Source organism: Schistocerca serialis, chromosome 12 (genome assembly GCF_023864345.2).
Source record: "Schistocerca serialis cubense isolate TAMUIC-IGC-003099 chromosome 12, iqSchSeri2.2, whole genome shotgun sequence".
NCBI classification, from domain to species: domain Eukaryota; kingdom Metazoa; phylum Arthropoda; class Insecta; order Orthoptera; family Acrididae; genus Schistocerca; species Schistocerca serialis.
In genome coordinates this window covers 131167007-131181874 of record NC_064649.1, presented here as the reverse complement: position 1 = coordinate 131181874, position 14868 = coordinate 131167007, and the positions used below count along the sequence as shown (strand labels likewise).

The window sequence follows — 14868 nt, the reverse complement described above, 5'->3', positions numbered from 1 at the left end:
TAACAATATAAATATTGCAAACTTTAGGGAAAGCCTACAGCAGCTAGACTGGGATGAAGTGTATAAGGAACCCGATGCAAACTTGAAATATAACTTATTTCACGATACATTTTTAAGGGTATTTGAAAATTGTCTTCTCAAGAAAATAGTTAAACATAATTCCAAGAAAACATATAAAAAACCTTGGCTAACTAAAGGAATAAGAATATCTTGCAACCGTATAAGAGAACTGTATCTAACAGCAAGAGGAAGTACTGACCCCGAAATTGTTCAATATTATAAAAACTATTGTGCAGTACTAAGAAAATTTATTAAAAAGTCCAGAAGCATGTGTATCATGTCTGAGATCAGTAACTCTGATAATAAAATTAAAGCAATTTGGAATATTACTGAAAGGGAAACAAGGCAACCAAGAGCACAGGAAGACTTTAGTGCCATAAAACTGAATGACAAATGTACTAAAAAACAATCAGAAATTGAAAATATTTTCAATAATCATTTTTTAAATGTTATGGAGAAAATAGGATCTAGATCTTCACTAGAAGAGGCAAGGCTACTAATAGAAGAGGCCATACCTGTGCAGTTTGAAACAATTGTAATTCCACCAACCTCTCCCTCTGAAATCAGTAAAATAATAAACTCACTGGAAAGTAAAAGCTCTTACCGAATTGATGGCATTTCCAGCAAGGTACTTAAAGCTTGTTCCCCACAGATAAGTAGGATTCTCAGCCACGTATGTAATAGCTCTTTGGAGCAGGGTGTTTTCCCCGATAGACTGAAATATGCCATTGTAAAACCATTGCATAAAAAGGGGGATATGTCGGATGTCAACAACTACCGCCCAATCTCTCTTCTGACAGCTCTATCAAAAATTTTTGTGAAAGTAATGTAATCAAGAGTAGCCTCCCATATTTGTAAAAATAAAGTACTAACAAAATGTTAGTTTGGTTTTCAGAAAGGCTTTTCAACAGAAAATGCTATATACGCTTTCACTGATCAAATATTAAATGCTCTGAATAACCGGACATCACCCATTGGTATTTTTTGTGATCTCTCAAAGGCCTTTGATTGTGTAAATCATGGAATTCTTTTAGATAAGCTACAACATTATGGTTTGAGGGGGGCAGTGCACAAATGGTTTAATTCATACTTAACTGGAAGAATGCAGAAAGTTGAAATAAGTGGTTCATGTAATGTTAAAACAACAGCTGATTCTTCAAACTGGGGGGGCTATCAAGTACGGGGTCCCACAGGGTTCGGTTTTAAGTCCTTTACTGTTCTTGATATACATTAATGACTTACCATTCCACATTGATGAAGATGCAAAGTTAGTTCTTTTTGCTGATGATACAAGTATAGTAATAACATCCAAGAACCATGAACTAAGTGATGTAATTGTAAATGATGTTTTTCACAAAATTATTAAGTGGTTCTCAGCAAATGGACTCTCTTTAAATTTTGATAAAACACAGTATATACAGTTCCGTACAGTAAATGGCACAACTCCAATAATAAATATAAACTTTGAACAGAAGTCTGTAGCTAAGGTAGAATTTTCAAAAATTTTAGGTGTGTCCATTGATGAGAGGTTAAACTGGAAGCAACACATTGATGGTCTGCTGAAACGTCTGAGTTCAGCTACGTACGCTATTAGGGTTATTGCAAATTTTTGTGATAAGAATCTCAGTAAATTAGTCTACTATGCCTACTTTCATTCACTGCTTTCGTATGGCATCATATTCTGGGGTAATTCATCGTTGAGTAGAAAAGTATTCATTGCTCAAAAACGTGTAATCAGAATAATTGCTGGAGCCCACCCACGGCCATCCTGCAGACATCTATTTAAGGATCTAGGGATCCTCACAGTAACCTCACAGTATATACATTCACTTATGAAATTTGTTGTTAATAATCCAACCCAGTTCAAAAGTAATAGCAAAGTGAATAGCTATAACACCAGGAGAAAGGATGATCTTCACTATGCAGGGTTAAATCTGACTTTGGCACAGAAAGGGGTAAATTATGCTGCCACAAAGGTCTTTGGTTCACCTACCAAACAGCATCAAAAGCCTGACAGGTAGCCAACCAACATTTAAAAATAAATTAAAAGAATTTCTATATGACAACTCCTTCTACTCATTGGCTGAATTTTTAGATATAAATTAAGGGGAAAAAACAACTTAAACATTAGTGTCATGCAATATTTTGTGTAATGTAATATCTTGTACAGACATCTTTTATTAACCTGACACATTCCACATCATTACTAAGTGTCGTATTCATGATCTATGGAACAAGTATTAATCTAATCTAATCTCTAATCTCGAAGTATCATCTTCATCCAATATTGCTTGCAATTCGGCATCTTCGAACATTTTTGGTGGTCTTCCATATTCTTCATTTCTCCCATCAAAATCATTATTTCTTAACTGTCGAAACCATCTTTTGCACGTTCCTCCTGATAGAGCACGGTCACCGTATGCCTCGACAAGCATTCGATGCGACTCTGCAGCACTTTTTTTCAAATGAAAACAAAAAAATTAATGCTTTCCGCAAATCATCACTTTCTGGTACAAAATTCGACATTGTTAACACGATGAAAACATATGATGATGTTTGTTCCATGACTTGATGTATACTAAATATCTTTGACTGATGTCATACCAACCAAACAAAAAGAAATTAAAGCTCGTTCACAACAAATGTTCCCTATCGACACATTTGTATCTTAAAGCTCATTTCATACCGGTACACCTGGTATTGTACACGAATGTATTCAAAATATAGGGATGACGCAAAACTTTTGTTGGTGTGTGTATAAATGTTTTATTTTATTTTACGTCTTTAAAGAGAGGTGTAATGAAGCAACTATAACCATTAAACACCTACAAAGTATGTCGGAAAACTTGCTCCATTACCTGCTATAACAATAGATGTCACATACTGCAGGTGTGTAGAAGACTCACCTCGAGTATGCCGTTGAGTGCTTCGGCGACATCCGGGTGCTCGGTGGGTAGGATCGCCTTCTTGATGTCGGAGTGGTACTGCTCCAGCTTCAGCCGACACAGGGCCATGATGGAGCGTGCGTGGTGCAGCTCTGCGTACAGCAGCAGTGGGTCCTGCAAAGGAAATGAAAGCAAACCAATCACAGGCAAAGCACGTATAAAGGGGTCCAGGGAATAGCGTGCTACATCTGACATCTAGAGGAGCTCTGTACTCAGGTACCGAGTTTAGACACAAAGTGAGGCACTGAGCCACTGCTCGTATCCGACACGCAGTTGACACTAGCTCTGTGGACGACTTTGTTGTGTGCTTGTGCCATGCAGTGATTCCCTCATATTTGTATGGATTAGTACAAAATAGCAACAAAAGGTTATCCACAACTTGCACAGAAACCAGACTGCGGTTCTAACAAGAAGACCACGGGGCAATCAGATTTTTTTTTTAATATTTATGATATGTGAAGGAGTTCAGAACTCAAATCGCACTCTCTCAGAGCAGTTTCATGGAACTCAAATCTCAAGAAAATTGACTTTGAAGGTTTCTGTGTATCTTTAGCACCCTAAAGCACTGCCATTTCTTCAGTGGACCGCATGGCTCTCCAGTAGAATGCTTGCCTGTCATGGGGGTGGCACAGCACTATTTCCCAGGCATGGTAAATTTTTAAACAACAGTGAATGTTCCATAAGAAGTAAACTAGATAGAAGACGAAAAAATTTTAATTCACAATATTTTTTATTTAAACAATCTTATAAAAGATTCATATCTGTAAAGAAAACAGGGTTCTTGTGTGCATACAGTATTAGGGATAAGAAGATGTCAGTGTTTCATAAATATTACAATTATATACGTGTTTAATTACTATTTATTTGATGAATTATCTATTTAAATGATGAAGGTATTTGAACTACAAAGAAAAATATGAAAAAAATAATGACAAACATGACTCGAACTATCGATTCAGCAATTACCAGTCTCGAGCACTACTGATTTTTTAAAAATATTTATGTAATTTCCAATTCACAGAAATGCTCCTAGAACATGCACCCTTCTTTAAAAACTTACCTTGGCCGGGAATCGAACCCAGACCCCCTACATGGTAGGTGAGTCACAACACTCACTATCACTGTCAGAAAACAGACTACACTTTAAGTTATTAGAGTCACTCAGGAAAGTTCAAAGACGACTGCTGTGGAATTTTTTGAGTGTCACATAGATCTGCTGTGAAGGACTGATATTTAAGTGCTGAGCGTCACGTACCATAAATATAAAAAATTACAAAAGCACAAATTCTGTGTAGTGTCCTTGTGACAGTGAAAGAACTAGAGAGTGAGGCACTGATTGGAAATGGACTGAGGAGGATTCACAGCCTCTCTGTTTTGCTAATCAATCTGTACATTGGGCAAACAGTAAAAGAAATTAAGAGAAATTTGGAAAGGGAATTAAAATTCAGGGAGACAGAACCGAAATGTCATTGACAAACATTAAGGTATTAATTTTGTCAGACAGAACAAAGGAGTTGGAATATCAGTTGAACAGAATGGAGTGTCTTAACAAGCGGTTGTAAGCCGAATATCAACAAAAGTAAAACTAAGGTAATGAACCATCCTCAAACTAAATCAGGCGATGCTGACACAATCTTACAAGGTTTGGGCTGCAAAATAACTATCGATGGCTGAAACAGAGATGATATAGAATGCTGACTGACAAAGCAAAAAAAGCTGTTCTGAAAAAGAGAAATACTTTAAGATACAATATAAATTTAGCTCTTAGCACATGTTCTTGAAGGTATTCATCTGGAGTGCATCCCTGCATGGAAGTGAAACTTCAATAATAACAGACAAGAAGATAAGACAGCAGTCTGAAATGTGGTGGCAGCGAAGAATGCTGAAAATTAGATGGGTAGATCGAGCAACTGATGAGAAGGTACTGAATCAAATTGAAGAAAAGGAAACCTATGAACAACTTGACTTAAAGGAGGGATCAACTGATAAGACACAGACTGAGACATCAAGCAATTGTCAATTTGGTGATGGAGGGAAGTATGGGGGTAAAGATTGTGAAGGGTTTAAAGGCTTGAATACAATAGCAAGCAAGTTACATCACATTTTAACACACCATCAACAATGAGGTCATTAGAGACAGCAATGGGGAAGGAAATGGGCCATTCCCTCTCAAACAAACATTCACAGTATTTGCCTTAAGCGATTTAGGGAAGTCGTGGTAAACATAATCTGGATGGCCAGATGGGAAAATGAACTGCCAATCTCCTGAACATCATTTGCGTGCCTTAAACCACTGGTCCACCTCGTTCGGTGGCTTTAATACAGGAGACAGGCTCAAGTGGATGTAATTTGCAACAGTTATGCAGAAATGAAAGAGCTTGTACAGGATGAACTACTCTTTGGAATGAAGACCACAGTAAAAATATCAACAACGTTGTCGTCAACAACAACAACAACAACAACCACCTGTCGAACAGGTGGATCTGCATCACAATGCTTTGGATTTAGTACGAGTTACTAGCCAACAGCCCTGTACACAGGTGCTCTGTGCTACAGCTCTGCTATTGCAAGATTGCTGAGGTGAAGCGAAGTGTGCACAAAAATACCTGTTCTCACACGGAGGCACAGATGTCATGCAAACAGCTGTAGCTGCGTAAGTCAAGTTATGCGAACTACGATTTCGAGTATTTTCCTGGTAAATACACGTACATAGCCACCTCACCTAATATGCAGTAAACAAAGTGAAAGCATTCTACGACCTCAGAAGTAAAAAACACATGACAAACTCAATGAGGTGAGTAAAAGCAGCAGATTGCCTCACAGGTAAAGAGAGCATCTATATTACTAAATTGGTAACCTGTGGCACTATCCCATTGTAGAATGTTTATCTGACAGCTTCCACGGGCGACAAGAATTTGATTTTCAGTGATTTATACAGTTACTGACAAAATTGAAAAAAAAAAAAAATAATAAATAAATAAATAAAATAAAATAAATTGAAATGCTGTCACCATCTACTCAATAACAGCTATTGTCTTATGTTAAAGAACTAATAGAATAAATCAAGTATTACAGTTAGGAACTGTGCATACCTCTTGAGGCAATGTTACCCATGGCAAACATATTACCCAGACTGCATTCATCCAGTATTTGAAAATGAGAGCACTTAACTACTTCCACCAAACTTTGCACATACAGTAGTGTGTCGATTATCCAATGTAATTGGGAGAAATCATTCTGTCAAATCCTACTATCCATCTAGGCACTCTTTTGTGAGGTGTAAGCAATAAGACGATCACAGACATATTTACGTGTTTCAAACTATGCAGTTTATATATAAAAAAAAAAGCTAAAGATGCTGTTAACTTCCCAAACGAAAAAGCGATGGTATGTTGACAGAAACAATGAAAAACACACAAACACACACACAAATTTCAAGCTTTTGCAACCCAAGGTTGCTTCATCAGGAAAGAGGCAAGGAGAGCGAAAAACGTCTTTCCCTCTCCTTGCCTCTTTCCTGATGAAGCAACCTCGGGTTGCAAAAGCTTGAAATTTGTGTGTGTGTTTGTGTGTTTTTGACTGTGTCTATCAACATACCATCGATTTCTCGTTTGGTAAGTTAACAGCATCTTTGTTTTTAATATATATTTTCCCACGTGGAACGTTTCCCTTTATTATATTCAAACTATGCAGTTTCTTACTTATACCAAAGATGAGCATAGGCAATCGGTGGCTACCAGAAGCATTAGCAGAAATAAGATCTTCCCTTATTTTAGAACATGGTACTGCTAATTCACAATGTGAAGCAAGATTTTTTCTTGACAAAGATTCTCAATCGAGCCCAGTTTTGTCAGTATTGTAAACATTTTCAGGAACATTGTCTTTTTTCCTTCAATGAATCCCTTAGTTTGATTTTGAAAGAACCAGCTGGTGAAGAAGAATCAGCAGACAGTTTTTATCCTTGTATCTTAAATCCGTTAATGAAATTTCATGACAAAGCATTTTAACCAGCCTAAACTAACTTTAAAATTCGATGGTGCTCAAGATTTTCATTAAAGTGAATCGCCTTTCCAAACAGAATGGGAACAGATGTAGGTTCTCCTTGTGATTTTTTTGTGCAAACCACTTATAAAGAGCATCTTCATGATCTGTGTTCATGACAAGTTTCATAGTTTTTGTGATTCCATTGATAGGATCAATCTTAGATGTAAAACTAGTGAGGCTTATCTTTTGTTTTTATATTTCCAGTTACTGGCTTATCAACCTTGTATCCACTAGATAACTTGGTTTCAGATTCCTCTTCCTCTAACCTTCCATTAATCTCATATTTACCTCTCATAGAAAGGACATCACATCCACATTTAGGCATTTTGTATCACAAATTTACTTTATGCAGCAAAGTTGTCACGAGTGATTTTAACAGAGTGCAAATGGTTACTAATACTTAAGATCTTTTCCACCCATCCTGAAGTGGTATTCTCTTACCCACTAAACCTCCATAACATCCTAGTCCATCTCTACACCACAGGGATACTATCCCTATGGAAGACACACGTACAAGACCTGCCCAATCCATCCACCTAACTCTTTGTACTCTACTCTTGCCATGGGCACATGTGAAAGACGCCATACCATATACCAGTTCTGCTGCAATCATTGCACACCTATTTATATTGGTATGACTACCAACCAGCTGTCCACCAACACGATCGGCCAATGCCAAACTGCGGCCAAGACGAAAGCAGACCACCCTGTAGCACAACATAAAATGCTCGATTTCAATGGCTGCTCCAACAACAGTTTTTCTGAACTGCGCAGAAGGAAGTTACCCTTGAAACACATTCCCCACTCTAAAAATTATCGCAGGCACCACCTATGGTAACATACTGTCCCCACACCCTTCACCCAACAGTTGCCACCCCCTCTGTCATGTCACCTCCACCCTATTCTCTCCTGCGACCCTCTTTGTGTGCTGCCCTCTGCTAGTGCACCCAACCTTCTTTCCCCTTTCCTATTTCTCTCCTTTTTCACTCCTGTGCAAAAACCGAAAAAGAAGATTTCCTGCTATAGAACAATTGAACTGATAAGAAATAAGGTGGTTCTGCACAGAATAGATGAAGGAAACAATGTATGAAAAACAATGACAAGAAGAAGGTACCAGATGATGGAATATTTATTAAGACATTGAGGAATAATGTGGATGGTACAACTAGAGACACCCACAGAGAGCAAATTGTAGGGAAAAACAGCTACTGGAATAAATGCAACTAAGCAAGGACACTCGGTGTGAATGTTCTCTGAAATGAAAAGAGAGGGCATATTTCTCACACTTCACTTCATATCATGCAATTTTTCTCATGATTATGAATTTACTGCCACTGTGTCCAATGGTATTGTTCCACAATGGTAGCAAGGTAATATTTTTGTCAAAATTTGCTAGCAGCAGATTAACACGTTTGCTAATGGCTTAGGAAAGAGCGATAAATCTATTAAATGGAAATTTCTGTTTAAGTGCTGCAAATTTCAAAAGCTTGAAGTTTGTGTTCTGTACTTACGCAATACTGACAGCTAATTTAACACACATAAGCACACACTGACAGAGAGAGAAGCTTGTAAGCACCAAAAGAACTCTTTCGAACAATCTCAAAAGCATCTCAAATTTATTGTCAATGCAAAGAAACTGAAATTCAAATAATGAGCATATGTGCATCTTTGGAAAAAAAGAAAGAAAAAACCGACATATTCAAGGAAAAAAGATAGGTTCAAGAAATACTGCTCCATTCCTTTAACTGGTTACTGTTTTGGCACAATGCGTGTTCTCATTTCTGGTAGAATTTCGACTGGAGGAAGCAGTCCCTTTATTATTTTTATTCTCTAACTGTACATCCTCATTTAACACCCCCCCCCCCCCCCCCCAGATGCTACCAGATGGTCTTCCATTCATATAAATAATGTGACAACGTCTGGTGCTGTATATCAGTTCCAGACATATTAGCATCATATTTTACAATATTGTAGGCATAAAAATCTGTCCACTGAGACTCCATTGCTCACACAAACACGTGTTCACAGCTAGGTTGAATAATATACCTGTGGATGTGCATGCTTATAAGTGTCTGTAGTACTGGCTCATCAGACGGGGAAATGCTTATAAGAATTAGCAGCGCGTGGCTTGTGGCTCGTGTCGACTCTTTTCTGTGTCAGCCATAGTGAATGTTTTACACTATGTGCTGGAACAGCCTGAAACCTCACTTTTCACAGGCAACACACTTACTGAGTGAGCTATCTGGGGAAGACTCAACAGCCTTCCCACACAGCTTTACTTCCACCAGCATATCTTCTACTTTCCGAACTTCACAGCAAAATACTATAAAGGAAAGGATATTATTGTGAAATGGCTTTGCCACAGCCTACGGAGTTGTTCCCAGAATGAATCTCTCACCATATAACCACTTTAAACTCATTGCTAATTAATACTGCATGTGGGACCGGGATTCAAACACAGAACCTTGCCTTTCATGGCAATGCTCTTACTGACTAAGCTACCCAGGAATGGTACGAGAACTGCCTGCAAAAGGCGGGGTTTCGAGTTTGAATCCTGGTCCTACACATAGTTTTACTCTGTCTGGAGGACACTGAAAGAAGGTAAGATGTGAGGATAGGTTGAGAGTCATACATGGATACTCTGTTGCTAAGAAAATTGCCTCAAAAAGAAATGGTCTGGACTCAACTCCCAGTGCAGCACATAGTTTCAATTTATTAGCAAGTTTCAATGAATGAACTTCAGTTCTAAATTGGATTGCCTATTAAATTGTTCAAAACTGAACCAAGTACACTCATAGATTGGAGCATATGTTTTCAATTGCTTCCTAAGATGGAAACAATTATAACAGAAATGGAAAACATCTTTATACATATCCAACACATACAAAGGGTGACAGGAAAAAAATGTGCGAACTACAACTGAGAAAGCGTAACAAATTCTGTATCCAGATTACATCGAAAAATTATAAAGCAAGATCTGAACAGCAGATTGTGGGTGAAGAGTAACAGAATGGGTTCCATGACAGAAAATCATGCACAGACAATATGCTTTGCCTAAAACAGCTCAATGAATGGAAAAAAAGACTAAACAGGAATTTAGAGATCTGTATGGTTTTCACTGATCTTAAGAAAACCTGTGGCAGAATTTCCCTCAGTAAATTGCAGACTGCAGTGTTAGAGTATAAAGTGAGCTGTTAGTACTTTCAATCTGTTAGAGTTTTATATAATGGCACACATTGTAGAATTAAAGTAGTAGTAGTAGTAGTAGTAGTAGTGTGAATAATGATAAGCTACTTACTTTCCATTTTGCTGAAGACCAAGTGATTATGGAGATGATGAGGTATTTGGTTATTAGACAAACGGATCAAGACCCACGTTAGGTTTTGAGGTACTACGGTCTCCGAGGTCTCTCAAACATTAGAGTGTCGTTCACCAAGATGGATCATATACAGAACAGCACTGGCCAAGACAGACAAGCAACCAAACATGTAAATGGGATTTCCTCGAGCACAGAGATTCGTTCCGAAGCCAAGATTAGGATATTTAAAACTATTGAAAAAAGTGTAGCCAAGTATGTAAATAACTGAATGAATTAAGAGGAACTTACTGCCAATGGAGCTGGGATTTTGGAGGTGCTGTTGCAGGTTAACACTACGGGACAAAATTCAAAATGAAGATACTCATAAGAGAATGTACCTCAGGACCACTTTAATGAAGCAAAATGACAGATGATATGGGCATATATGCCACTTGAGTGATGACAAACAAATAACTTGGTTAAAGGGAGTCAGGAGCACTATGCCAGAAAATAATTTGCAGGTGGAAGACTGGGGAGATAGTATGCAAGGAACTATATTGTTGTATTAAATTGGTCATCCCCCTCTTTAAGGAATCTTAAAATAGGGCACACACAGCTACAGAGTGAAAAATTCATTCTGGTAACACTTTTCCATTCTTTGCATAACTGACACATCCCATATCTGTTTTTATTGGTTGGACTGCAGTTTCTTTTCACTTCTTCTGCTGCTTCTTCCTACTGGCAAACTGCTGTACATTGTGTACATTTCTGCAGAAGGCTCAGCCCTAGGCAACATTTCACTTCCAACTTTCAGGAAAGTATTCAAGGTAAGTGCATACAGAGCAAATACCATGCATTGGAACTTACAATACATATTTTAGCATAGAGTGCCAAAAGCTCCTCAGAAGTTGAGAAACGAGACACATTGGCATCTTCTTTGCTGTACCATTACAGTGTGAACTTTCCAGCAGCAATTCTCTACCATCAAAACCCCACACAACGAGTCAAACTTTGTCCCAAAAGCTGCTATAGTGTCTTCAAGGAAGCAAGGAAGGCGAGAGAAAAACAGCAAGGCTACTGAATACTGATTACTTGTTCTGGTTACAAGGAGACCCAAATATGAGCTTAGCTATCATGTTATTTAGCTTGAGCAAGCTAAACAAAACCTACACCTGGAGATACCGCACCTCATTCCTGATGAACACGAGCATCTAAGGAGGAGTCTGGAAACGCACAAGACAGGCACTTGAAGGCTGGAGTTTTAAATCAGTTTCCTGGGTTTGATTTTGGGCCTGCACACACATTTAGCATGTCTAGAAGTTTTGTAAAAGTTTTAGTATGGAAATTGCTTCAGTTAAACATGAAATTTTTCTTTTCCTTGAAAATAAAAAAAATCCTCAACATAATATTCACCAAGATTATCACACTTGAGATTGCAAGTATAATGTGCATGAAGTTTAATAGAAGAAACTGATGGCGTGACAGATGCAATACCGATTGGCAACAGAGAAGAAGTGACTGAGGAAGAACATTTCAGAAATATGTTTGAAAGGTTGGCAGACAATCCAGTGTCATCAAACAATTGCAGATAAAGACATGGAACCACCATTACACAGCAGCGACAAAACCAGGAAGAGGACAGGAGGCCATAAGGAAGGGAGGAGGGGGCATAGGGGAGGAGAAATGGGCGAAGTGGGGGATGTGCAAGTGGAGGGTGGGACAGGGGGGCCTAGGGGGGGTAGTGGGGGGGGGCCAAGGGGGGTACAGAGAGTTGGGGGGGTACAGAGGGTAGGGGGGTACAGAGGGTTGGGGGGGGAGGTACAGAGGGTTGGGGAGGGGTACAGAGGGTTGGTGGGGGGGTACAGAGGGTTGGGGGGGGTACAGAGGGTTGGGGGGGTACAGAGGGTTGGGGGGGGGGTACAGAGGGTTGGGGGGGGGTACAGAGGGTTGGGGGGGTACAGAGGGTTGGGGGGAGGGTACAAAGGTGTGGGAGGGTACAGAGGTGTGTGGGGGGGGGGGGGTACAGAGGTGTGGGGGGGGTACAGAGGTGTGTTGTGGAGGGTACAGAGGTGTGTTGTGGAGGGGTACAGAAGTGTGTTGTGGAGGGGTACAGAAGTGTGTTGTGGAGGGGTACAGAGGTGTGGGGGGGGTACAGAGGTGTGTGGGGGGGGGGGGGTACAGAGGTGTGGGAGAGTACAGAGGTGTGGGAGAGTACAGAGGTGTGGGAGAGTACAGAGGTGTGGGAGAGTACAGAGGTGTGGGAGAGTACAGAGGTGTGGGAGAGTACAGAGGTGTGTGGGGGGGGGGGTACAGAGGTGTGGGAGAGTACAGAAGTGTGGAGGGGGGTACAGAGGTGTGGGGGGGGTACAGAGGTGTGGGGGGGCGGGTACAGAGGTGTGGGGGGGGGTACAGAGGTGTGGGGGGGGCGGGTACAGAGGTGCAGGCGGTACAGAGGTATGTGTGGGGTACAGAGGTATGTGTGGGGGTACAGAGGTGTGTGTGGGGGGTACAGAGGTGTGTGTGGGTGGGTACAGAGGTGTGTGTGTGTGTGGGGGGGGGGGTACAGAGGTGTGGGAGGTGTGGGGGTGGGATGGATAGGTGTGAGGGGGATTGAGAGGTGTGGGAGGTGTGGGGGTGGGATGGATAGGTGTGAGGGGGATTGAGAGGTGTGTGAGGGGGATTGAGAGGTGTGTGAGGGATGGAGAGGCAGGGGTTGGGAAGAGGGGTTGGGGAGTAGCGGAAGGTTGTGAATGGAGATGGTTGCAGTGGAGGCTGAAGGGCCGGGGAGAGAAGGAGGGAGGTGTGGGAGTGAGGGAGGAGGCAGAGAGGTGCGGGGGGAGAGGGAGGGGGCAGAGAGGTGGGGGTGGAGAGAGGGAGGGGGCAGAGAGGTGGGGTGGAGAGAGGGATGGGGCAGACAGGTGGGGGGGAGAGAGGGAGGTGGGGGGAGAGACGGTGGTGGGGGGAGAGACGGAGGTGGGGGGGAGAGACGGAGGTGGGGGGGAGAGACGGAGGTGGGGGGGAGAGACGCGGTGGGGGGGGAGAGACGGAGGTGGGGGGGAGAGACGGAGGTGGGGGAGAGAGAGGGAGGTGGGGGGGAGAGAGGGAGGTGGGGGGAGAGAGGGAGGTGGGGGGGGGAAAGAGGGAGGTGGGGGGGAGAGAGGGAGGTGGGGGGGGAGAGAGGGAGGTGGGGGGGAGAGAGGGAGGTGGAGGGGAGAGAGGGAGGTGGGGGGGAGAGAGGGAGGTGGGGGGGGAGAGAGGGAGGTGGGGGGGGAGAGAGGGAGGCGGGGGGAGAGAGGGAGGTGGGGGGGAGAGAGGGGAGGTGGGGGGGAGAGAGGGAGGTGGGGGGGGAGAGAGGGAGGTGGGGGGGGAGAGAGGGAGGTGGGGGGGAGAGAGGGAGGTGGGGGGGAGAGAGGGGGAGGGTGGGGGGGGGGGGAGAGGGGATGTGGTGGGGGAGAGGGAGGTGGGGGGAGAGAGAGGGACGGAGGTGGGGGAGAGAGAGGAACGGAGGTGGGGGAGAGAGAGGGAGGAGGTGGGGGAGAGAGAGGGGACGTGGGTGGGGGAGAGAGAGGGACGTGGGTGGGGGAGAGAGAGGACGGAGGGTGGGGGAGAGAGAGAGAGGGACGGAGGTGGGGGAGAGAGAGAGAGGGACGGTGGGTGGAGGGAGAGAGAGAGGGAGCGTGGGTGGAGGGAGAGAGAGGGAGGTGGGTGGAGGGAGAGAGAGGGAGGTGGGTGGGAGGGAGAGAGAGGGAGGTGGGTGGAGGGAGAGAGAGGGAGGTGGGTGGAGGGAGAGAGAGGGAGGTGGGTGGAGGGAGAGAGAGGGAGGTAGGGTGGTGGGAGAGAGAGGGAGGTGGGTGGGAGGGAGAGAGAGGGAGGTGGGTGGGGGGAGGAGAGGGAGGTGGGTGGGGGGAGAGAGGGAGGTGGGTGGGGGGAGAGAGGGAGGTGGGTGGGGGGAGAGAGGAGGTGGGTGAGGGGGAGAGAGGGGGGTGGGGTGAGGGGAGAGAGGGGGTGGGTGAGAGGGAGAGAGGGGGAGTGGGTGAGAGGGAGAGAGGGGGGAGGGGGTGAGAGGGAGAGAGGGGGGTGGGTGAGAGGGAGAGAGGGGGGTGGGTGAGAGGGAGAGAGGGGTGGTGGGTGAGAGGGAGAGAGGGGTGTGGGTGAGAGGGAGAGAGGGGGTGTGGGTGAGAGGGAGAGAGGGGTGTGGGTGAGAGGGAGAGAGGGGTGTGGGTGAGAGGAGAGAGGGGTGTGGGTGAGAGGGAGAGAGGGGGGTGGGTGAGAGGGAGAGAGGGGGGTGGGTGAGAGGGAGAGAGGGGGGTGGGTGAGAGGGAGAGAGGGGGGTGGTGAGAGGGAGAGAGGGGGGTGGGTGAGAGGGAGAGAGGGGGGTGGGTGATGAGGGAGAGAGGGGGGTGGTGAGAGGGAGAGAGGGAGGTGGTGAGAGGGAGAGAGGGAGGTGGAATGTTGGGTGGTGAGAGGGAGTGAGTGAGAGGGAGAGAGGGAGGTGGTGAGAGGGAGAGGAGGGAGGTGGTG

At 43.6% G+C, this 14868-nt stretch overlaps 1 protein-coding gene across 1 annotated transcript in view; it reads right to left on the bottom strand.

Annotated features, from left to right (window-relative positions):
* The window catches only part of LOC126428049 (TBC1 domain family member 5), a 164373-nt gene that overhangs the window by 22579 nt on the left and 126926 nt on the right, over positions 1 to 14868 (bottom strand). The window contains exon 13 of the mRNA XM_050089926.1: positions 2967 to 3119. Within this exon, the coding sequence (XP_049945883.1) occupies positions 2967 to 3119 (153 nt within the window). The remainder of the gene's footprint in view (positions 1 to 2966; positions 3120 to 14868) is intronic.